This window comes from Equus quagga, chromosome 9, assembly GCF_021613505.1.
Source record: "Equus quagga isolate Etosha38 chromosome 9, UCLA_HA_Equagga_1.0, whole genome shotgun sequence".
NCBI lineage: Eukaryota > Metazoa > Chordata > Mammalia > Perissodactyla > Equidae > Equus > Equus quagga.
The window spans coordinates 67,063,016-67,083,938 of NC_060275.1; the positions used below are offsets into that span (position 1 = coordinate 67,063,016).

At 63.6% G+C, this 20,923-nt stretch overlaps 2 protein-coding genes across 4 annotated transcripts in view; one reads left to right on the plus strand and one right to left on the minus strand.

Annotated features, from left to right (window-relative positions):
• The window catches only part of CRTC1 (CREB regulated transcription coactivator 1), a 67,757-nt gene extending 60,790 nt beyond the window's left edge, over positions 1-6,967 (plus strand). For both annotated transcript variants that reach the window (XM_046671495.1, XM_046671496.1), the window contains 4 exons: positions 633-737; positions 4,001-4,087; positions 4,684-4,864; positions 6,234-6,967. In XM_046671495.1, coding sequence (XP_046527451.1) covers positions 633-737; positions 4,001-4,087; positions 4,684-4,864; positions 6,234-6,445 — 585 coding nt within the window. In that variant the 3' untranslated portion in view covers positions 6,446-6,967. The remainder of the gene's footprint in view (positions 1-632; positions 738-4,000; positions 4,088-4,683; positions 4,865-6,233) is intronic.
• A 5,184-nt stretch (positions 6,968-12,151) lies between these two features.
• On the minus strand, positions 12,152-19,701 carry COMP (cartilage oligomeric matrix protein). 2 transcript variants are annotated; one of them, XM_046672026.1, is made up of 19 exons: positions 19,550-19,701; positions 19,223-19,302; positions 18,815-18,866; positions 18,273-18,442; positions 17,445-17,582; positions 17,083-17,157; positions 16,827-16,985; positions 16,637-16,741; positions 16,444-16,551; positions 16,079-16,238; positions 15,453-15,571; positions 15,224-15,276; positions 14,939-15,120; positions 14,552-14,730; positions 14,379-14,427; positions 13,841-14,037; positions 13,009-13,181; positions 12,382-12,521; positions 12,152-12,304 (listed from the first exon to the last, which is right to left on the minus strand). In XM_046672026.1, the coding sequence occupies exons 1-19, from the start codon at positions 19,623-19,625 to the stop codon at positions 12,258-12,260; spliced, it is 2,262 nt and encodes a 753-aa protein (XP_046527982.1). In that variant the 5' UTR covers positions 19,626-19,701; the 3' UTR covers positions 12,152-12,257. The 2 variants fall into 2 exon arrangements, with proteins under 2 accessions (XP_046527982.1, XP_046527981.1); XM_046672025.1 differs by having other exon boundaries at positions 19,223-19,308.
• Positions 19,702-20,923: the final 1,222 nt, after the last annotated feature.

The following is a 20,923-nucleotide window of genomic DNA, read 5'->3' on the forward strand; positions in this document are numbered from 1 at the left end:
TGAGAAGCCAAGGCCCTCTATCCTTTGAGCAACGAGGAGGCTGCCTCTGGGACATCTCTGGACAGCATTACCCCATCAAGGCTTGTTCCAGGTGGTGCCAGTGATCATGGCTGCCTGGTGCTGGAGCCCTGCGCCATGCCCCAGACAGCCTCTGCTGTCAGTCCCGCCACCCCTCGAGGCGGGAGGGATGTGCCAGTGCACACATGGGCTCAAAGCGCTGAGGACCCACCCAGAGCTGAGAGCAGAAGGCAGCGAGCACCTGCCTGTCCAGCCCTGGCCCTTCCCTGCCCACGTGTGCGTGGCTGTGCGTGTGTACATGTGTGCAGCTGTGTGCACATGTATGTGGGTGCTCTGAACTCTACAGAGTCAAGGCCGACCCTTCGGTCACCTCCCCACAACCCTCCAGGGCGATTGCGTGAGGCTGGGCTCCAGCTTCTCAGACCACAGCCTCCATCCCCGGGAGCTGGGTTTGCAGGCAGGTGGCACCAGGCCTGGGGCCCAGGCGGGGCTGGGGACCCAACCTCCTGCAGGTGCCCTGGTGCTCTGCCTACCTGAGGGGGCCCCTCCGGGGGGCTCGGCGGGGAACAGCTAGGCCTGGGGCCCCTGGTGCCCTGACCTGTCTGTCGTCGCAGGCGCCCGCTCGGCAGCAGTACCGCACTAGTGCCGGCTCCCCGGCCAACCAGTCTCCCACCTCGCCCGTCTCCAATCAAGGCTTCTCCCCCGGGAGCTCCCCGCAAGTAAGGGACGCCGCCCCCCACCGCCACCTGTGCCCCAGCCTCGCTTTGCCCCCTGTGTGCCCCCCACCTACCTGCCATCTGTGCCTCACACCTCACTCCATCCCATCTTGTCCACCCCACTGGTGCTGGGAGGAGAAGGCACTGCCCCCACAGGCCCTCTCCAGGCACTGCCTGGTTCCCACTGCGCCTCTGTGGTCTGCCAAGCCCCTGCAGGAGGTGGCAAGCTCCTCACTCACATTAGCGACCTTGCAGTCGGCCACATCCCGGCTCCTCACCCAGTGGCCCAGGAGACCCCTGTGTGCAGCTCAGAGCACGCGCCAAGCAGCCTGCGGCATGTCCCCACTTATGTCTGCCTGGCCTAAGGCCTGGCCCTTTGAGGCTCCCAGAAGTGGGGTGCCCTACCTGCTTGGGGGCACAGCTGAGGTGGCAACTGGCCTGTATTGGGGGCTACAACTCCTCACTCCCCTCACCCCTGCCCTGTAGGAAGGCATGTCCTCCCCAGGAAGCTTCTCTTAGTAGCACTGTAGCCTCTCAGGGGTCATTGTCCCCATGCCACAGGTGGGGAGACTGAGGCTGGCCCCAGGCAACAGGCAGAGCTTGACCATGTCCATCAGACTTGGGTTTTCCCCCACACCTGACACGATGGGACCCTGATGCCTGACACACACATGCACACACCCTGTCCAGGTTCCTCAGAATTCCCCTCAGCCCAGTTTGGCCCATGGCCACATTCCATCCAGAACATTCCGTAAGAGTTGAGGGGGTACCCGCAAAGTTGATATTCGGGCCCCAAACCTCACTCTAGCAGCAGATCCTCCCTGGGACCCTGCCACTCTGTCCCAACATGTCACCAGCTGAGAAAGTCTAAGGAGACAATGCAGTACCCCAGGCCCTAAGCCTCGTTCTCTGCTGAGGAGACGATAGGATTTTCCTTCCCATGTAGAGCCATACCGCCAGGCAGGACCATGCAGGAATGACGCCAGCTCCCTCGTCCCAGGGACGTGCCCTGCTGTCCCCCTGCCCCCAGCTCTCATACGTGCAGTCCAAGCCGGGCCCTGGTGTTGGGACAGTGGGCGTGCCGCTCAGGGAGGCCCCGAGGCAGCTGTCACGGCTCCATCTTATGGGAGGAGCTCTCCCAGGGTGCTTCCTCCACCACCCTGGGGACTGAGGTCCTGCTGGGACTGTCGGCGGCAGCCTTCTGCTCCGTAGGCAGGTAGGGAGGGTGGGGGTGAGCTCAGGGTGGGCCAGCGGTCAGCCAGGTGTCTGCACGCTCTTGGTCTGTCCACTCTAGCTCTGAGCTCTCGTGGCTCCCAGAAAGTGTCTGGTCTCATCATGTGGTGCCATGGGGTGCGGGGTGGAAGAAGGTCAGCCAGGCAGGGGAGACAGCAGGTGGAGGCTGTCCAGGAGGCAGCCCTGCCCGGGGCCAGTCCCCAAGTAACGTCCCTTTTTGCACGAGGCTGGACAGGAATTCAAGGGTCAAGCAAATTTCTCTCAGTAGAGATAGGCTTGAGCCAAAGTGGTTTGGTCCATCCCAGGCAGAAAGCGTGTTGCCATCTCCTCGAGCCCGTGTCTGTGTGTTGGTCCATTTGTCCATCGTTTGGGAGGCAGGCGGCTCAGGTAGCTGTGAGGGTGGGTCGTCAGGCTGTCTGGACTCAACCAGAGACACGGGCTAAGAGGGCCAAGGGGCTCACTCGGGGGTGGATCAGGCCGGGGGAGGCCAGACCTGCCCTCCAACTGCAGCTGGGTCCCTGAGGGTGCGCTCAGCGGCCTTTTGGGCCGGGACTCCCCCACGCCTCCCTGGCCCAGCCAGCGTCTCCCGTGGATGCTCAGGGCCGCCCTCCTGCCTCTCTGTCCAGCTGCACCCTGGGCCTTAGGCAGCTAGGATTGGTCCTGTGTGCTGCCTCCCCCTCCCTTCTGAGCGGACCTTTCTGGCAAATCCTCATGGCAGCATCACAAGAGAAGCTTTAGCCTGGCGTGCCCTGCCTGTGTCGGGCCTCTCTGAGGCCGAGGCCTTGGGGACAGGAACAGGTGCCCTAGAACAAACCTGCCTCCTCCCTCCTGGGTTAGCCCACCCACAGGCTTGCAGCCCCCTTTCCTAGACCTGAAGCAGGCTGTATTTAGGACAGAGGTGGCATTTTTGCCACATTGGCTCTCTTTTTGCTCTTAGCCCACTGACCACCCACAGTAGCCGCTGGGCTTGTGGCCATCCCCTCTCGGATGGAGGCTGAGACTCAAGCATTGGCTGTTGTCAGAGCATGTGGGGACCTTTCTAGAACAGGGAGCTCAAAAAGAGTAGGCCCAGGGCCTTTGGTCCATGGAGACGTTTACTTGGGTGCATGCTGGGCACGTGCATGACTCGGCACATGCGGGAATGAGGTACAGCAACTTCGAGAGACACCCTGACCTGCAGATGAGGAAACAGATGCAGGGTCTGGGCTGGGGATGCTTCCGAGGCCAGTGCCTCAGGCCCGGCCTGGCCACATACCAGCCGGCCCTCTCCTCCTCTCCATGTTCTGCCTGGCTCCATCCTGCCATCTTGCTGGTGGCATTGTGGGAATGGGCAGGGGCTCCAAGCTCCTCTTTCAGACATCTCCGCTGCCTGTGAGGGTCCCCAGCCCCCTGTTCCTCTCCTGGCCCCTCTTCCCCCTGCCCTGGCTGGCCTTGGATGAGCTGGAGTGGGGCTGCCCACTCACCCATGGGCCCTGGGCTCTCCCAGACAGGCAGCCCGGGGTGGACGGGTGAGCAGGGGCTTCCCATGTGCCTGTCCTGTGCTTGCTCGGCCAGCATCCAGCTCTGTGCACCCATCCTGTCCACGTGTGTGTGGCCTGCCACCCTGTCCAGTGTCTCCTCGGGGGCCTGACAAGCTCACTGAGCGCGCATCTTGTGCTGAACATCCAGAGCGCCTCCCGTCTTGGCCCAGTCACGTGCTTTCCTCTGCACCTGTCAGGCAGGGCTCCCCATCCCTGTGGCGCCCCATCCTGCATCCGATGGAACTGGGGTCACCCCACTGGGCTCAAGGAGAGGAGATGGGGGATGGAGCTTTGGGAGATGGGTGCAGAGGTTCCCCAGGAGCAGCCCGTGGAAAGGAGCAGTCATCCTGAGACGGGGGAAGCCCTCCATCCCGGAGGTCGTGGGCTTTCCCGGGGCCCTGAGATAGGCGTGGTTGGCCTCCTTCCTCCAAGCATCCTCCCTGTGGGCGCACGCAGCCTGTGGCAGGCCCCATCTTGGGGCCGTGACGACAGAGGCCTCTCTTCCATCTGCAGCACTCTTCCACCCTGGGCGGCGTGTTTGGGGACTCGTACTACGAGCAGCAGATGGCAGCCAGGCAGGCCAATGCTCTGTCCCACCAGGTGAGCGGGCGCCCGGGCCGTAGCGCCCACCGCAGATGCCCGCCCGGACCGCGCCTGCCTCTTGGGCACAAGCTTCAGTCCCCAGGCTTTGGGGGATGGCTTGGCTTTGCCTCCCCCGGCATCTGCACCCAGCCCACAGTATGCGGCCAACTGCAGAACAGGAGGAAGGGCAGATGGTGAACACCAGCAGGGACGGGCAGTGGCTGTCACTGTGGCCTCTCAGTGTGGGCCTTGCATGTGGGTTTGCCGGGAGGTCATGCTGGCTTCGCGTGGAGGCTGGGATCAGTGGCGTACAGCATGGGAGGGGTTGGCTGCTACCTGGAGCTGGTCACCCACTCGCCCATCCATCCATCTATCCATCCGTCCATCCATCCAGCCCTAGAAGGCCGTGTGCAGGGAGGCCTGGGTACATTCAGAGAGGGGGAGGGGGGAGATCCCAGAGCAGAGGGACACATGCTCGGCAGCCCCAGGTGTGCCTGAGCACTGGTGCTGGGTGTCCTGCAGAGAAAGTGGTCCTGGTGGCTGCAAAGCAGGCAGCCAACAGCAGTCAGGGGCTCAGAGGGGCCGGCCTCATGCCTGTGTGCTTTCCCTCCCAGCTGGAGCAGTTCAACATGATGGAGAATGCCATCAGCTCCAGCAGCCTGTACAGCCCGGGCTCTACGCTCAACTACTCACAGGCGGCCATGATGGGCCTTACGGGCAGCCACGGGAGCCTACCAGACACACAGCCGCTCGGTTACCCCAGCCACAGCAGCATCCCCAACATCATCCTCACAGGTGAGGCCGCTTGTGCATGGCATCCTGGGTGGGAGTCTCAGTCACGGTGGCCCCGTGGGGCCTGGCAAGTTCGAGAGGCCTCAGCCTCAGAGAAAATGGAGCCCCTGGCCTTGGCATGAGCCTGAGGAGGCCAGACACCCCCAACCTTGACTCACTGCTAGGCTGTGAGACAGGCCAGGGGGACACACACTGGATCCTGGACTGCGCGTCCAGCCCCCCATGCTCAGAGCGAGAGCAGGACAGAGTCAGTCTGCCACCCAGGCCCCTGATCCCTGTTAACTGAGTGTGCTGGGGATGCAGGTGACTGGAGAGTGGGCCCTGCTGGTGGGGCTTGTCACTTACAGCCAACAGACATGTAACAGCTTGCACATGCTGTGGTGAGCATCCTCGAGTGGCCTGAACACAGTGCCCAGGTGCCCAAGGATGTGCACAGTGGACGGAGGAAGTCCCTGCTCTGTCTAGCATAGAACCCAGACCCTCTGATGCCTCCCCTTTCATCTTCCCCGTGAAGGTTCTGCGTTTTATTGAAGAAGGAAGCAATTTCCTTATAAGCCAGGGCTGTTGTGGGATTGAGGATGACGCCCACTGACATCTCCAGGATGGAGGAGTCCATGCCCAGATCCCCCGAGGCCTGGGCTGCGAGTGCAGACCCAGTGTTTCCTCCCCACCCCGAGGGTGTGGCAGTGAGCTGTAGATGATCTGGCAGGGTCAGCAGCCTCTGACACGTGAAAAGGAGCAGGGCCCTGTGATTGTGCCAACAGCTCAGAAACACCAGGACTTTCATACCCGTTTCCCAGGACAGGAAACCGAAGCCCAAGGTCTCACCGCAAGTAGAGGAGGGAGCCCAGGTGTGAACCTGGGTCTCTGCAGGGGAGCCCGCACTTCCCTCCAGCCCACAGGGAACGCCCCACCACACACGCACACACGTGCTGCAGCCTGCTGCTCAGTGGCACACACACAGGAGACCGCCTAGCAGAGCAGGAGAGGCCCTGCTTCCGCCAGGTCACACTGACGTTTGTCTGTGCCTCAGCCCTTAGCTCAGGACTTCCCAGCTTTGGCATGGCTGACACCTGGGTCTGGATCTTTCTCTGGGGCGGGGCCGTCCTGTGCGCTGTGGGGTGCTGAGCAGCGTCCCTGGTCTCCACCCACCTGGTGCCAATAGCATCCCCACTCCCCAAGTTGTCACAACTAAAAATGCCCCCAGACGTTGCCAATGTCCCCTGGAGGGCAAACCCCCAGGTAAGTGCCCCTGGTGTGGCCCAGGCCCCTCTTCCCGAGCACTGATGGGGCTGTGGGGGTGCAGCAGGGTAGGGGGACGGGGAACCAGCCGGGACCAAGCTGAGGCTTTTGTCCATCCTGTTCCCCCCAGTGACAGGAGAATCCCCACCCAGCCTCTCTAAAGAACTGACCAGCACGCTGGTCGGGGTCGGCGATGTCAGCTTTGACTCCGACAATCAGTTCCCCCTGGACGAACTCAAGATCGACCCCCTGACCCTGGACGGACTGCACATGCTCAACGATCCTGACATGGTCCTGGCCGACCCTGCCACTGAGGACACCTTCCGGATGGACCGTCTGTGAGCGAGCGGCACACTGCTGCCCAGCCCCTGGCTCCCTCACCCCGCCGGTCAGTGGTCCCGACGGCATCTCCCCAAAAAAGCCCTGGGACGGCCATGCTCCGTCCCTCGCAAACGGCCGAGCTTGTGATTCTGAGCTTGCAATGCCGCCAAGCGCCCCCTGCCCTCCCACCTGCCCCTTGGCTGTCCCCCTCCCTCGTGAGGCCGAGCGTCGCCCCCGCGGACCTTCCCTGTGTGCGCGCTCTCGCCCCCCACCCAGGCCGTGAGCCATCCCCCCCGGAAGATGCGGAACGCATGTTGGGCAGGGCCCCCGGCCTGGGGGGCGCCGTGGTCCTCGGCGGCGGTGGGCTGAGGTGCATTTTCCGACTGTTGTCCAGCTCTCACTGCCTTCCTTTGTCCCTGGTTTCCCCACCCGCCTGCCACCCCCAGCCCATGGTTAGGTAGAGAGCCAGCCCCACTCTGCCAAAGGGAGGAGGCACCAGAGAGAGGGGCCGACACAAAGCAAAATAAACACTATTTTGACTGCTGTCTTTTATATTTCTGAGCACACGCAACGCTAGAGCCCATGCCCTGGCGGCGGGGGGCCGGGGTGTGAACGGAGCCCGCGGAGCAGCTCCATCTCCCCGGGGCCCACAGCCGCCTCGCCCACTCTGGCCGCTGCACAGGCCTGCTGGGCGTGCCCGTGGAGGCAGGGATGCCTTCTGGGGTCTTACGGCTTGTTCTCTTCTTCCCTTCTTTGTCCTGTGGTCACCGTTACTGCTCTTTAGAGCGTGAGCAGGAGCGGGGGCAGCCAGGGCATTTTTGTGTTTTTGTTGGTCTCTTGGTTTGCCTTCCATTTTGGTTGTAGAGGAGTAGCTGACTCCTTCAAGCCAGCACTTGCCTGAGAGCATGTTTTTATTCCAGAAATCCTGTGTTAGATATTTTTTAAGCTAACTGGAAGCCGTCCGCTGCCTGCCCAGGTCTGAGCTGCCTCCCCAACTTTTTAGTTCCGCCCCGAGTTATCCACACGGAAGCCCAGCGGCTGGTGGGCCGCGTGAGAGCGCCTCGTCCTGGTGGGGCTGTGGCAGCAGCTCGCAGCAGTAGCTGGAGGGCGTCTGCTGTGGCCACGTAACAGGCTTCCAGGAAGGAGCCACGGCTTTTATCGAGGGTCTGGAGAAGACCCACTCTGCCTGGCGCCCCAGACCCCCAGGCCAGCAGCACCTGCGGTTCCTCTGCTCCCAGATACCCCAGAGATGAGGCTGTCTTCTCACCCCTCCCCCTGGAGAGCCACCAACCCGGCGCCCCCTCTGCCATGCCTCTTGTAGCCCCTCCTGGCAGGCCTGGATTGGGAGGCAAAGAGCAGTGTGCTTGTCAGCAGCATGTTTCCAGGTGCTTCTCCAAGTGCCTCTGGAGGCCGAGGGGACTGTCCCTGTGCCCTCCAGTCCCTGCAAGGGGGCAGTGGGGGTGGCTGCATTTTCTGACAGCTGCTCTGGAATAGGAAGCTCCATTTCAGGCCCTCAGACTCTCATCTCAGCTCCCGCTTGCTCCTCTGCCTGCCAGCCGGGCTGACACCCTCTGCCTGGTGCATTTCTCTGTGGTGTCACATCCACCGCCTCTGCTGGGGTTTTCGGAGCCCGGCCTCTGTCCGTGGGAGCCAGATTTGATCCTAGCGACTGTCCCTCTTGTTCCATCGAAGCAGCTGGGTGGCCACACGTGTGAAAAGCGCCCCCACTCAGACACCAAACCCCGCCGCCGTCGTCTGGGCTGAGGACAAGTGTTGGTCCGTCCAGGTCAAGGGCCCGACCTCTTATGGTGGTGGGAGCTGGGGGCAAGGAGTGGGGACTTTTTTTTTTAAAGAAAAACTACATGTACATAGAAGAGTTTGATTACCATTAGACTTGTCTGTAGAACTTTTTTAAAAAAGGCCTTAATAAAATTACAAGCAACCTTCCTGGGTGCAATTTTCAAACAAAGCAGTGGGGACCCCATGAAGGAGCCTCATCAGCCCGCACTTCCTGTCTGCCAGGCGCCGGGTTCTTGGAGCAGACAGGCAGGAGAGGAGGCGTGTCCAGCTCCGTAGCCTGTTTCCAGCATCCCTCGGCCGGGAGCACAGGTGACATTGTGTTAACATGGTGGCCTCCGCCATGAGGGGTGTTGGTGCAGAGCTTTCCTGGGGAGGGAGGCCAGCCAGCAGCCCGTGGGCAGGTATCCCTGTGCCCCCCAAGGGCTCACACCCCTCCAGGGCCTGGACAGCCTCCCGGGGTCTGCAACAGGGGGTTTTGTTTATTTCTTAAATATTGCTTCTCTACTAAATATTATTGAATTGCCAAGACTTTCTGAAACAAGACAGCCTGAGGGAATCAGCCCTTTGACTTGTGATGTGAAAATACTGTGATTTCATGCGAGCTGTGCCATAAGGGGTGGGCCGGGGCCCCCGCATTGTGTGTATAGACCTGCTGCTTGCGTCCTCGCTCGCTCGCTTGGGACAGGCCTGGATGCTCAGCCCACGTTGGGTCAGGGGCCTGGCCAGGCTGTCCCCCTGCTGTCAACCCCTGAGTGCTCCCAGTTTCAGCTGAGCCCCCTCAGCTGTGCACACTTTTCACCCCCGGGAGCACAAGCTGCCCAGCCTGTCCCACCTGCCTCAGTTTACTCCATCCTCCATGTCCCCAGGGCAGCGAGTTTGTTACCCCAGGAGGCTACAGGTGGAGCCCAGGGGGTCAGCCCCACTCTGTGTCGCCTGGAAAGAAGGTTTATGCCCCAGCCCCCATCAGTGTCATGAGCCATCATGCCCAGGGCTGCCGTGGGGGTGGGGAAGGAGGGCTCTTGTTGGGACCATGTCTGTGTCATAGACACCCGTGCCGACCTCCACCCCCACGTGCCCTTACCAGTGGGAAGATGGGCAGCACCTTTCGGGGCATCTCGCAGCCCCCTCCCTGCTCTCCTCACTCGTCCTCCCCCCCTCCGGCACTCTTCTGGGCGGGAAGGGTGGGTGCCAGCCCCTTGGGGCAGGAGGCCCTGAGACCCTCAGTGGAAAGTCAGGGGTCAGGTTGACCTTTCAGCAAAATTTGGGGCCCACAGACGGTGGCATTCAGAAACCATCCAGGCTCCCCTGCAGACAAGCCCCACAGAGGGGCCCTAATTGTGGTGGGACCAGCCCCTGCCCCTACTGTGGTCCACAGCGCCCCCTGGGACCAAACCCGAGAGGCCAGAGGGCGAGGGCAGGCCGGTGTTTGTGGCCCTTTCCCCAGGGACACCTCCACACAGACCTCCTGCCTCCTGCTGGCCCCGGGCACCCACCTGCCTTGTGGGAGTGCACTGTGGGGGGTCCCGGCAGCAGACGCTCAGGCTGGCTCTGGCGGCCTCTCTGCTCTTATCTACTGTGGGTTTCGGGGGCTGGGAAGGAGCTTTCTGACGTTGTTGGGTTTGGTCTCATTTCTTTGGGTGGCCGAGCTCCTGGGAGGACACCTAGCTGGATGGGTCCTGTCACAAGGCCCGTGTGTCACTGTGAGGTGGGTGAGGATGGCTGGCCATCCATCAAATGCCATGAGACCCCCACGTGGAGGGCGGGAGGGCGAGAGGCCGCACGTCCATGTGTTCATCTGTCCTGCTGGTGGCGGGTGTCTGGTTTGGGGGCTGTGTGCCTGGTGCTGGCTGTGACCCGGTCAGAGGGGACTTGAGCAGGTGCAAGGCCCATGGGGGGCTGGCAGGGCTTGGGCAGCAGGGGTAGCTCCCCCTCTGCCCAGCGTCCTGGACCTGACGAGCCCCCACTAGTGACTATCCCTAGAGGGGCCCTGGGGAGCTAAGGACCCCTTCCCACACCTCCACATCTTGGCCCACCCCTAGCTGGTCCATAATCTAGACATCCTTCCAGACCCCTGCCCCTAACTGAATTCTGTTTTCTGCATTGCCAAAGACGGCATCCCCACCCCGGGCGCACGCTACACGGGGAAGCCAGGCAGTATTGGGGGTCAACCCCCCGGCCCTGACAAAGCAGCAGCAGCACCCGCAGCCCTTCCTGGGTTCTGAGGGAGCCACACTCGGAGGCCAAGGGGCTCCTCGGCGTGAGGATGGGGTGTGGAGGCCACAAGGTCAAGGGTATGAGGCGCTCCTCGTCCTGGGCCATCACCCCTGTAGGTGGCGCCGCATGAGGGAGCCGAGGCCACCTGAGCTCTTGCCACATGCCTGCAGAGCTGGGGGAGGACTAGGTGCCCGGTGGGTGAGTGGGCAGCTGGGTCTGTTTCTGCCCCTGTTCTTGAACCCTGGGCCCCTGCCTCCTGGGGAATCTCACAGCATGTGACTAGGGGACCCTGGGACATTCCCTGTCAGGCCCTGTCCTGCCAGCTCTGCCTGAGCCAACTCTCTTGGGCTTCCCTCAGCCCTCGGCCTCCAGGGGTCCTGGCTGGTGGGCTCAGGCACCTTTTGTGATCCTGGGGCTGCCGCAGGCGACTGACACCAGACACAGTTCTGCCCCTGAGACCAGTCCCAGGAGAGGGAGGTGGGGTGACCTGCACCCCCAGGTCTTGGCTGTGGGGTACTCCAGAGGACATGGGGGGGGGCAGGAACAAGACCCTTATGACCCGGGCCTCAGTTTCCCTCTTGTCATTTGCAGGTCTTGGGGCCCCACATTCCTCCCAGGCAGGGTGGTGGGCAGGGGCTAGATGTCAGGGTGATGCTGACTCCACAGCCCCCTCCACCTTCTGTTCTCCTGGCCAGCCCTCAACACCCAGCCCGAGGAGCCAGGGAAATGAGGCATGTGCAGGGGGCAGAGAGTTGCCCCTGTCTTAAAGGGTCCTGGAATTTAGGGGCAATCAATGCCCAGCTCATCATAGCCTGTCATTTCTGACCTCTTGCCCATTGGGGACAAGGGGACACAGCCGTGGCCTTCGCCACCAGGCCCTGGGAGGGAGGGCTTTGGCAGCTGAGGTCTACTTATCCCGCCATGCCCCCCTAGGAAACTGCCCCCTGAGGAGCGGGGCAGCACCACTGATATATGCAAACCCACTGGTCCGAGCCCTGCCCCGCCTGTGTCCCTCTGTCCCCAGGCTGGCTCTGCCCACCCCGCATGTACACTCTCCTATGGATGTCCCGTGGGCCATGTGCATGGGAGCCCGCGGCAGGTGGGGGCGGGCGGCTCAGGGTGCACTCAGCCGGCCCCTGCCCATCCTCTCTGGCTGGACGCTTTTGTCTTTGTATCTTTGCATTCTTTGTAACAAAATGTAATAAAAATCCAATGTTTTTGTCTGTGCCTCCTCTGCTTTTTTCCTGCCCCTCCCCCCACCCCAGGAATGAAATGTGGGTGTTGCAGGTGCACCAGGTGGGAGCCACACACAGGCCACACACACACACACACGCGCATGCGCGCGTGCATGAACACAGACATGCAGATGTAGCCCCTCACACAAACACGCCAGCTACTTGGGCCTGAAGCCTGGAAGGGGAGGGCCCCGCCCCCCAGGATCCTGGGGCAGACACTCCAGGGGTGAGGTCCAGGCTTGTGACTGCGAGTGGGTGGGATGCACCAGCTGGCCTGGGGCCTCCAAGTCAGGCTGCTGGAGCCCAGCCAGTCAAGAGGGCAGTCAGCCACAGGTCCCCTTTCCCCCAGGCCTGGGTTTGGGGTTCCTGGCTCCACCCTACCTCAGGCCCGACACCACCCTCTCCCCACCCGCCACAGAGACCCCAGCCGGCTGCTCCGCCGCACACACACTTTATTTGTTCTCTCTGAGGCCCTCTCCCTTCCCCCCTTCACCCCCAGCTGGCTGCCCCTTGGGGCTGGGTGCTGAGTTCCTGGCCTGACTTGAGGGTGGCCATCATCCAGCAGCGGGTCCCCACCCCCATCCCTAGGCCTGCAGCAACCGCTGGATCTCGTAGTCCTCGGGGATGGTGTCTGCAAAGAGGGCGGGTGGGTGAGAGGAGCAAGGCTGGGCAGGTGGGACCCCCCTCCCAGTGCAGAGTGCCCCTCACCATTGCAGCGGTAGCGCAGGTTGGCCCAGATGATGTTCTCCTGGGAGAAGCAGAAGACTCCTAGGCGGCCGCCCCGCATGGTCGTGTCCAAGACCACGTTGCTGTCGGCCACCAGCTCAGGGCCCTCATAGAACCGCACTCTGTGGGGAGGGGGGACAGTGAGGCAGGGCCCTGGGCCAGGCCCTCCCCTCTCAGAGCTTCTGCATCCTGCCCTGGAAGGTGGGTGCCCTCCTCTCTGGGAGTGGGGGCCATGTGCCCCGCTGCCTGGGCCACACTTAGGGCAGATGGGGCTCCTGACCTGAACTTCAGTTTCCCCATGTGGGAGGGTGGACACCCAGGGTCCTGCACACGGCAGGTGCAAAGCAGAGCACCTGGACTTCCTGGCAGCGCAGAGTGGGGACTGAGAAATGGGGAGTGGGTGAGACCCCACCTTCTAGCTGAGGACCCGCTGTGTGCTGGGTCCTGGGAGAGGTGTCATACCCCAGGGCCAGACACAGTTAATTCTAACTGCCAGTATCATTCCCATTTTACAGATAAGGGGACTGAGGCCCCAGAACTATCCCCTCCCCCAAGGACCTGGGATAGAGCAGGGCCTCCTGGTCCCTTGGCTGGGGTCGGCGTCCCCACCTGATGTAGCCCACTTGGGGCCGGTGTTGTAGGAACCAGCGGTAGGATGTCTTGTCCTTCCAGCCCACGTTGCGGGGGTCCTTCCATAGCAGCCGCACCTGTGATGCTGTGTCCCCCGTGTGCCACAGTGCATTCCGCAGCTGCTCCCCAGGGCCTGTGGAGGACTTCACAGCCTGCTCCACCCAGGGACAGGGGAATGGGGTCAGAGACCTTGAAAGCCACCAGAGTCCCTCAGAACCCTGCCTGGTGGGGCAGGCAGGAGCTGCGGGTCCTGGAGGAGTGGTGGGGGGCCCTGGGGCCTGGTTGAGAGACGCACAGGAATCCTTCTTGGGGGCCACATGGAGGTTTGCAAGTGGGTCGTGAGGGGCAGCTGTGGTCTGGGGCTCGTGAGAGGATTTGGGAGCCCGTGGACAGGGTTCAGGTCTGGGAGACCTTGAGGGGTCTGCAGGAAGATTTAGTGACTTGTAAGAAACTTAAGAAGGTCCATGGGTAAACTGGCCTTTAGAGGATAGGGGAAATTTGCTGGAGGGTTTCAGCAACAGAATGGGGTTTAGGTCTCTGAAGGAGGATTTGGAACCTGAGGGAAAGTTTAGGGCTCTGTGAGAGGGTTTTGGGGCCCAAAGAGAGGCTGGGGGGGGGGTGTTTGAGGGCCTCTGGGAGGAACTGGGAGGATCTGGAGCCAGTGGGAGTCCAGGGAAGAACTGGGAGTGGGTGGGAGGACTTCGAGGTCCAGAGGATGATGCTGGGGGCCTGTACAGGTTTGCGGCTCTGTGGAAGGGTTTGGGACCTCCTGGAGGACGGGGGGGGGAAGAAGTCAGGTAGGGGCCGACACCTTCAGCTGGATGCCGGGCTCGGCTACGGCTCGGAAGGGGTTCGCCTGCCAATACGTCTGCTCCATCTGCTTCCACATGACCACGTAGAAGCTAGAGCTGTCCTGGTAGCCAAAGATGAAGCCCGCGTAGTCGTCATCTGTGACCGTGTTCACGTGGAACGTGCCTTCGAAGTCCACGCCATTGAAGGCCGTGTAACCTGGGGAGAGGAGGAGAGCAGCTGGGTTTCCAGGACTCCAGCCCCTACCCGACCTAGGGCCCTGGCCCGTCCCCAGACCCCTCCCCTCCAGGGTCCAACTTGCCCCTAAGCCCAGATGCCCCCTCATAGACCCGCCCCATCTCCACCCGCTGAGTCCAGACGCGGCCACGCCCCCTGAGCTTCCCACCCGCCTTGGGCATCGCTCCTCCACAGTCCAGAACCACCCGGTCCCGCCTTTCCTGAGTCCAGGCTCCGCCCCGTACCCGCCCCTGGACCCGCCCCTCCTCTAGACCAGCCTCCTGAGCGCCTCCCCGCACCGCTGCCCCCTCCTGGCGTCTCACCCACAGCCAGGCCAGGGTCGCTGTTCATTGTTTGCACGATCTCCATCCCCTGATGGGGTCAAAGAAGAAGGGGCTCAGGCGGGCCGTGGGGGCCCTCGGCTCCCCGCCCCCAGCTTAGGACCCGCCTTGGGGGTCCTGGTGCCCCTCTACCTCCCGCCTGGGCCCTGCCCCACCTGGTTGAGCACCACCCAGTTGGGGTCTATTTGCGCGTCGCCCTCGGGGTCCAACACAACCGTCTGGAAGGCCCGGAAGTCGGTGAGGGTGACTTCGGCGTTCTCCGGACACACATCAATCTTGTCCACCACCTTGTCTGCGTCGAAGTCGCCCTGGCACACGTCGCCCACACCGTCCCCTGAGAGGAGGTGAGAGATCCCCGCCCCAGCAGTAGGGTCAGAGCCAGGCCCCGCCCTGGCCTAGCCATGCCCCCGCCAGCTACCGGCCCTGCTCACACCTGCCCCTGGCCCCACCAAGCTCACCCCAGACCCCACCCCAGTAACTCCGCACTGGTCCCGCCCCCGCCACGGGCCCCGCCCTCATCAAGGCCCCGCCCCCTAGCTTACGGTCAGCGTCTTCCTGGCCCGGGTTGGGCACCAGGCGGCAGTTGTCCCGACTGTCGGGGACCCCGTCGTTGTCGTCATCCTCGTCGCAGGCGTCACCCTGACCATCGCTGTCTGAGTCCTGCTGGGCGCTGTTGGGCACTGTGGGGCAATTGTCCCGAGAGTCCTGGTGCCCATCCCCATCCCTAGAGTGGGTGGGTGGGACAGAGAGACCGTGAGATCCCCAGAGGGCTAGGTCAGGGGCTGCCCACCCTGAGCCCCCACCCCCACCCCAAAAGGCCTCCTCACTTGTCTTGGTCGCTGTCACAAGCGTCTCCCACGAAGTCGTGGTCCACGTCCCTCTGGGGGGTGGATGTAGGGGTCCACGATCAGGGCAAAGGAGCCCAAAGCTTCCCACCCACCCCCAGTTCCAAAGGCAAGGTCCTCCTGACCCCAAGGAACCTCCCAGCTGCTTGGACTGGGCTCCAGTCTTGTTAGGCAGCCTGGGGCTCACCCGGGAGGTCCAGCCTGCACCCACCTGGTCTGGGTTGCTCTTCTGGGGACAGTTGTCACAGACATCCCCTATACCATCGCCATCACTGTCTTTCTGGTCTGAGTTGGGCACCCTGGGGCAGTTGTCCACCGCATTTCGGATCCCTGTGGGAAGCAGGGGGACAGGACGAGACCCCAAGATCGGGGCGGGGCCAGGCTGACTGAAGCGGGGAGATGCAGGCCTGGGGCTAGCCTGGGACAGAATCCCACCCCTCGCCTGGCTCGCAATAGCTGAGAAGTTAAACCAAGTACTCGTGCCTAGGCCCCAGCCTCGTAGAGACTTAACGATGGGCGGCAGGCGAGGGGACTGGCCCTCACTCAGGAGCAACTCAGCTGGACCTCCCTTTACCCTGAGAATGCACCACCCTGAGCTTCTGTTCCCCAGGCGTAAAAGCGGCCCCTCCCCGGCCCTGAACCTCAGGCTCTGTCCTCCTGTCCTCCCTGCAGCATCTGACACAGGGGTCACCCTCTCCTCCTGCAAACGTTCCTGCCTTCTCTCTTCGGACTCGTGTCCCAGTTCCATTTTTGCGTCCACGGCCCTCGGTGAGCCTAGGCGACCCGGCGCCCAGCCAAGCCCCGCCCCTCGGTTCCTGCCCACCCCCTCGCGCTCACGGTCGCCGTCGATGTCATCGTCGCAGGCGTCGCCTCGGCCGTCCTGATCTGTGTCCTTCTGGTCATCGTTCTTCTGGGACCGGCAGTTGTCGCATGCATCGCCCCACTTGTCGCCGTCCGTGTTACGCTGGTCTGGGTTCCGCACCAGCGGGCAGTTGTCCTAGATGACAGAGCCGGTTAAGGGGGGGGCGTCCAGGCCAGGAGGGACAAAGGTCACACCCCAGACCAGCCTATCTCCGAGGGCCCGCCTCCTCTGCAAGGAACCCCTCACCCCTCCGAGATCCGCGAGGCCAGCCTCCGAGGCCACGCCCACCCAAGACACACCCCTAATCTGAGCCACGCCCAGGCCCCGCCTTTGGCCCCACCCCCTCGTTGGGGACTCCGTCTCCGTCGGCGTCCGTGTCGCAGGCGTCTCCGATGCCGTCGCGATCCGCGTCCTCCTGTCCTGAGTTGGGTACCGTCACGCAGTTATCCTAGGGGCGGGCACGGCGGACATGAGGAGCGTGGCCAGGAGCCCCGCCCGCCCGCCCGCAGGCCACGCCCTCCAGACCCGCCCACCTTGCGACACTGGCGCTCCGAGCAGCGCAGCTTCTCGTCCGGGAAGCCGTCCAAGTCCGTGTCGCGGCCACACAGGAGCCCGTTGCCGGCCCAGCCGACGGCGCACTGCGGGTGGAGGAGTGAGCCGGTGCCCCGGCGTGGCCGCCCGCTCACCACCATCCCACGCCCTTCCCAGCCAGCCCTCACTCACCACGCACGATCGCGAGCCATCGCGCTCCAGGACGCAGTCGGCCTTCTCGTGGCACGGGCTGGGCGTGCCGTCGGGGCAGAAGCGCTGTGCGCGCGGACGGCAGCCTGATGCCTGGTCGCCTACGAAGCCGGGCTGGCACGGGCCGCACTGGAAGGAGCCCTGCGCCCAGGCCGCGGGCAGTCAGCCCGGGCCGCCTGCCACTTCGCGCACCCCCTGCCCCGTCTCTCCATCCTTCCCCTGTCCTCCTGGGCCTTACCTGGGTGTTGATGCACACGGAGTTGGGGACGCAGTTATGCTGCCCGGTCTCACACTCGTCAATATCCGTGCAAACCTGGATGGGAGAGAGTGCAGAGGTCACCGCCGGCACGCAGACACCCCTGGACCTCCCGCCGCCCCCCGGGCTCACATCTCCTCTGCATCTTACCTCTCCCCTCCATCCTGCCTCAAACTTGACCATCCCTGACGCGGACCCTTCCTCATCCATCCCCCAGACCTTGTTCCCCACCCCCTCGCGCTCAAGCGAGGTAGGGAAAAGGCTTCGCGAGGCTAGAGGACGCGTTTGCTCAACAAGATGCGCAGCCCTGTGTCCTCCTAGCGCCCCCCGCCCACAGCCCTCACCTGCTTGTTGGCCTTGGCAAAGGCCATCCCCACGCCCTCGTGGGTGGGGCCGCTGTACCCGGGCGGGCAAGCCTCGCAGCGGAAACCGGGGCTGGTATTGATGCAGCGGACGCGAGGGAAGCAGGGATTGGCGTTGCACTGGGGGAGGAGGAAAGGCCACGGAGGGTCAGAGGACACTGGAGCCCCCGAGAGAGGCGCCTCAGGGTTTCTAGGGCTTGGACTTAGAAAGCTCAAGGATCATCAGCCGGCACTTGGGGGGGGGGGGTGCCATGTGGGGTGGAGGCCGTCGTCCACGAGTCAGACGTGACTTTGCCTTGGTGGCAGCAGGGGCGCGACCAGGCCAGGAGAGAGGCGTGCCTGGAGGGGGCTGTTCCTGGGACCCCGTGGGCTGGGTGCTCATGGGTAGGGGAAGGAATTGTGAGGGCGGGCGTCCCCAGCGGAAGGGGGAAGTGGTCGTCGGGGCGTGCGTGGCCGGCGGTGGGGTAGCCGTCGGGGTGGGCACCCCGAGGTGGTGGAAGGGTTGTTGGGACTGGCGAGCCCCGGAGGTGAGGGGGGTCGTTGAGGTGGACCACTCTCGGCAGTAGGAGAGTCGTCGGGGCAGGTGTCACTCGCGATGGAGGGGGTCGGCGGGACGCGCGTCCCTGGTGGTGAGGGAGGTGGTTGGGGTAGGTGCTCCTCGGCAGTGGAGAGATCGTCTGGACGTGCGCCCCCGGCGGTGAGGGGGTCCTCCAGGCGAGCACCTCCAGCGGTGGAGAAGGTCGTCGGGGCGGTGGAGAGTTGTGGGGACAGGTGTCGGGGGATCGTCGGGGCGGTAGGGGGCGGGCGCACCTCGTTGACGTCGGCACAGTATGAGCCGTTGCCCGTGAAACCCGCGGGGCAGGGTCCGCAGCGCGCGCCGCTCGCCGTCTGGGTACAAGCCACGCCAGGGAAGCAGGAGCCCGGCGCGCACTGGGCTAGGGGCCGCACGCTCACGCGGGGGGTGCGCGCGGGCTGCATCCCTGCAGGGGGCGGGGCGGGACTGGTCAGGGCCACGCCCGGGGCGGAGCCAAGCAGTCCCCCCCAACATAGCGCCCGGGACTGCGCGCAGGGCGGGCCGGGGCTCTCCACTCGCTCCGGTCTCTGGATCTCCGTGCCGTCCGTTTTCTGCTTCTCCCTCCGCGTCTCTCCACCTCCTCCCTGCATCTCTCCCACGACCTCTAGCTCTTTTTGCGTGTCTCCCTCCCATAGTCTCTGTCTCCCCTCCCTGTTCATCTCTCTCCGTCCGTCCGTCATCCAATCTCTCCATCTCGGTCAGCCTTCTGCTCCGTCTCTATTCCTCCCGGTCTTCCCTTTGCTCCCTGTTTCTGTCTCTGTCTCCTATCTGTGCTCACCGCACGCGTCACACTCCATCACCGTGTTTTTCAGGAACGTGATCTCCTTGACCTACAGTGCAGGGAGAACGGGGTGTGGTCAGCGGGGCCTCACCCCTCTCCTCCTCCCTCGGTTGTCCCCTCTCCCTCCCTCCAGACTCCCTACCCTCCCAGCCCTTCTTCTCCTTCCCTGGGACCCGCTACCCACCTCACGCACTCATACCCTCTCCGCGGAACCCCCTATTCCTGGGACCCCCCTTCCTTTTCCACAGCCCCTACCAGATCCTGGTAAGGGGGTCTCACCCACCTCCACCTGGACTCCCTTCTTCCGCCCCCGTCCCCCACGCTCCTCCACTTCCGGGACGCCCTCCCTCTCTGCCAGGGCTCCCTCCCCTCCGCCGCACTCCCCACACCCCACCCCGCCCGCACCTGCTGCCGCAGCAGCTCCCGCACGTCCTGCAGCGCCGCGTTGGTCTCTTGCAGTTCGCGCAGCATCTGTGGGCCCAGTTCTGTACCTGCGCCGACAGGGGGCGCTGGTGGGGCGTCGGGGCTCGAGGACCCCCCCCCCCACCGCTCCTCAAGCCGCGGCCGGGGGACCCCGGACACCCACGTCCTTCCTGAGCCTCTGCCCCGCCGCCGGAGTTCTCCGCGTCGCACGCCCCCGCGAACTGCCCCCGAACACCAAGGAGCCACGACCCTCGGCCTCCCGCGGGTCCTCCTGTCCACGGGGCTCGGGCGCACGGCGCGGGGGCTTACCCAGCGGGGTCTGCCCCTGGCTGGACACGAGGGCGGCCAGAGCGAGCAGGAGAACGGGGGCGGCGGAGAGAACCATGGCGGCGGCGGGGAGCGGGACGGCGGCGCGCTCTCTGCCGCCCACGAGGCCCGCGGGGCCTATTTATCCCGGCGGCGCGGCCGGCCCCGGGGACGGCCCACCGCGGCCCTGCCCAGCGTCCAGCCACAAGGTAAACAGACGGCGCTGGCCTCTGCGTTCAAGGCCCCGCCCGACGCGGCCGAACCCGGACACGGCGGGGGAAACTGAGTCTCGAGGAGCCAGTGCAGGCGTTGGTGGGGCGGTGAGTCAGGTGGGACCAGCCTCCATCCCTCTCATTCACTTATTTGTTGAGTGCCTGCTGTATGCCAAGACTGGGGCATAGCTGGGAACGAGGCAATCCCCATGGCGGCTCCCCTCAGCTCACACTTGGGGAAACGGAGTCAAGAGCAGCTAAAGGTCAGGACCCACCTCCACCGGCTGGCTGGCCCTCCACTCCCTCCCCGTTTGCTTCAAAATGGGGCAAATGACATCTTTCTGTGCCTCAGTTTCCTCCCTTGCACAATGGAGGTTTAAGTATCATTGTTGATGATGAGGAGGAGGATTACAGGAGAATGAAGGATCCAGTGAGAGCAGTGGTCCCCCCTCCCTGGCCGGGTCCTCAGGGGCTTGCCCCTGCCATCACCCCCCCAACCCCCTCCGGGAGCTGCAAGTGAGTACAGGCACCCCTTTCTGGTCTCCCGTGTCTGTGGTTCTCTGCGTGCGGGTGGGGCAGCCTGGTCTCCCAGGGCCAGGAGCCAGCTCAGTTTCCCTGTCCCTGCGATGGGCTGCGTGTGTGTCCATCCCCAGCAGGGGGGGTGAACAAATTGTCAGGCTCTGCTGGCAGAGGTCTGGGGGGGCCTGGGCTTCTGTGTGTCAAGCCTTCGCCATACCTTCCAAGCTCTGCTCCAGCTGCTGTGGGAACAGCCTGTAACAAAAATAAAAATTACTGGTAATCAGGAAAATCGTCCCTCCCAGCCCAGTCGCACTTGAGCTACAAGACACCTCAGCTTTCTGGAGTTAACGCTCTCCACCCCTACCCTCCAGTGCTCGCAACCTCTATTCTGTTGATGGGGAAACTGAGGTTCAGAGAGGGAATGTGACTAGCTGAAGGCCACTGTAGGTGGCAGGGGTGAAGCCAGGGTAGGGTCATAGCCAGATCTGTTCTTCTGGGGGGCTGCAGAGAAGTCACCGAGGGCTTCCTGGAGGAGGTGGCAAGGAAACCTAGAGGAAAGAGAGGACTCAAATCAGCAGAGGGAAAAGGAGAGGACAGTTCTGACAGATGAAAATGAGGGGAGCTTGGAGATAGGGAAATGTCAGGC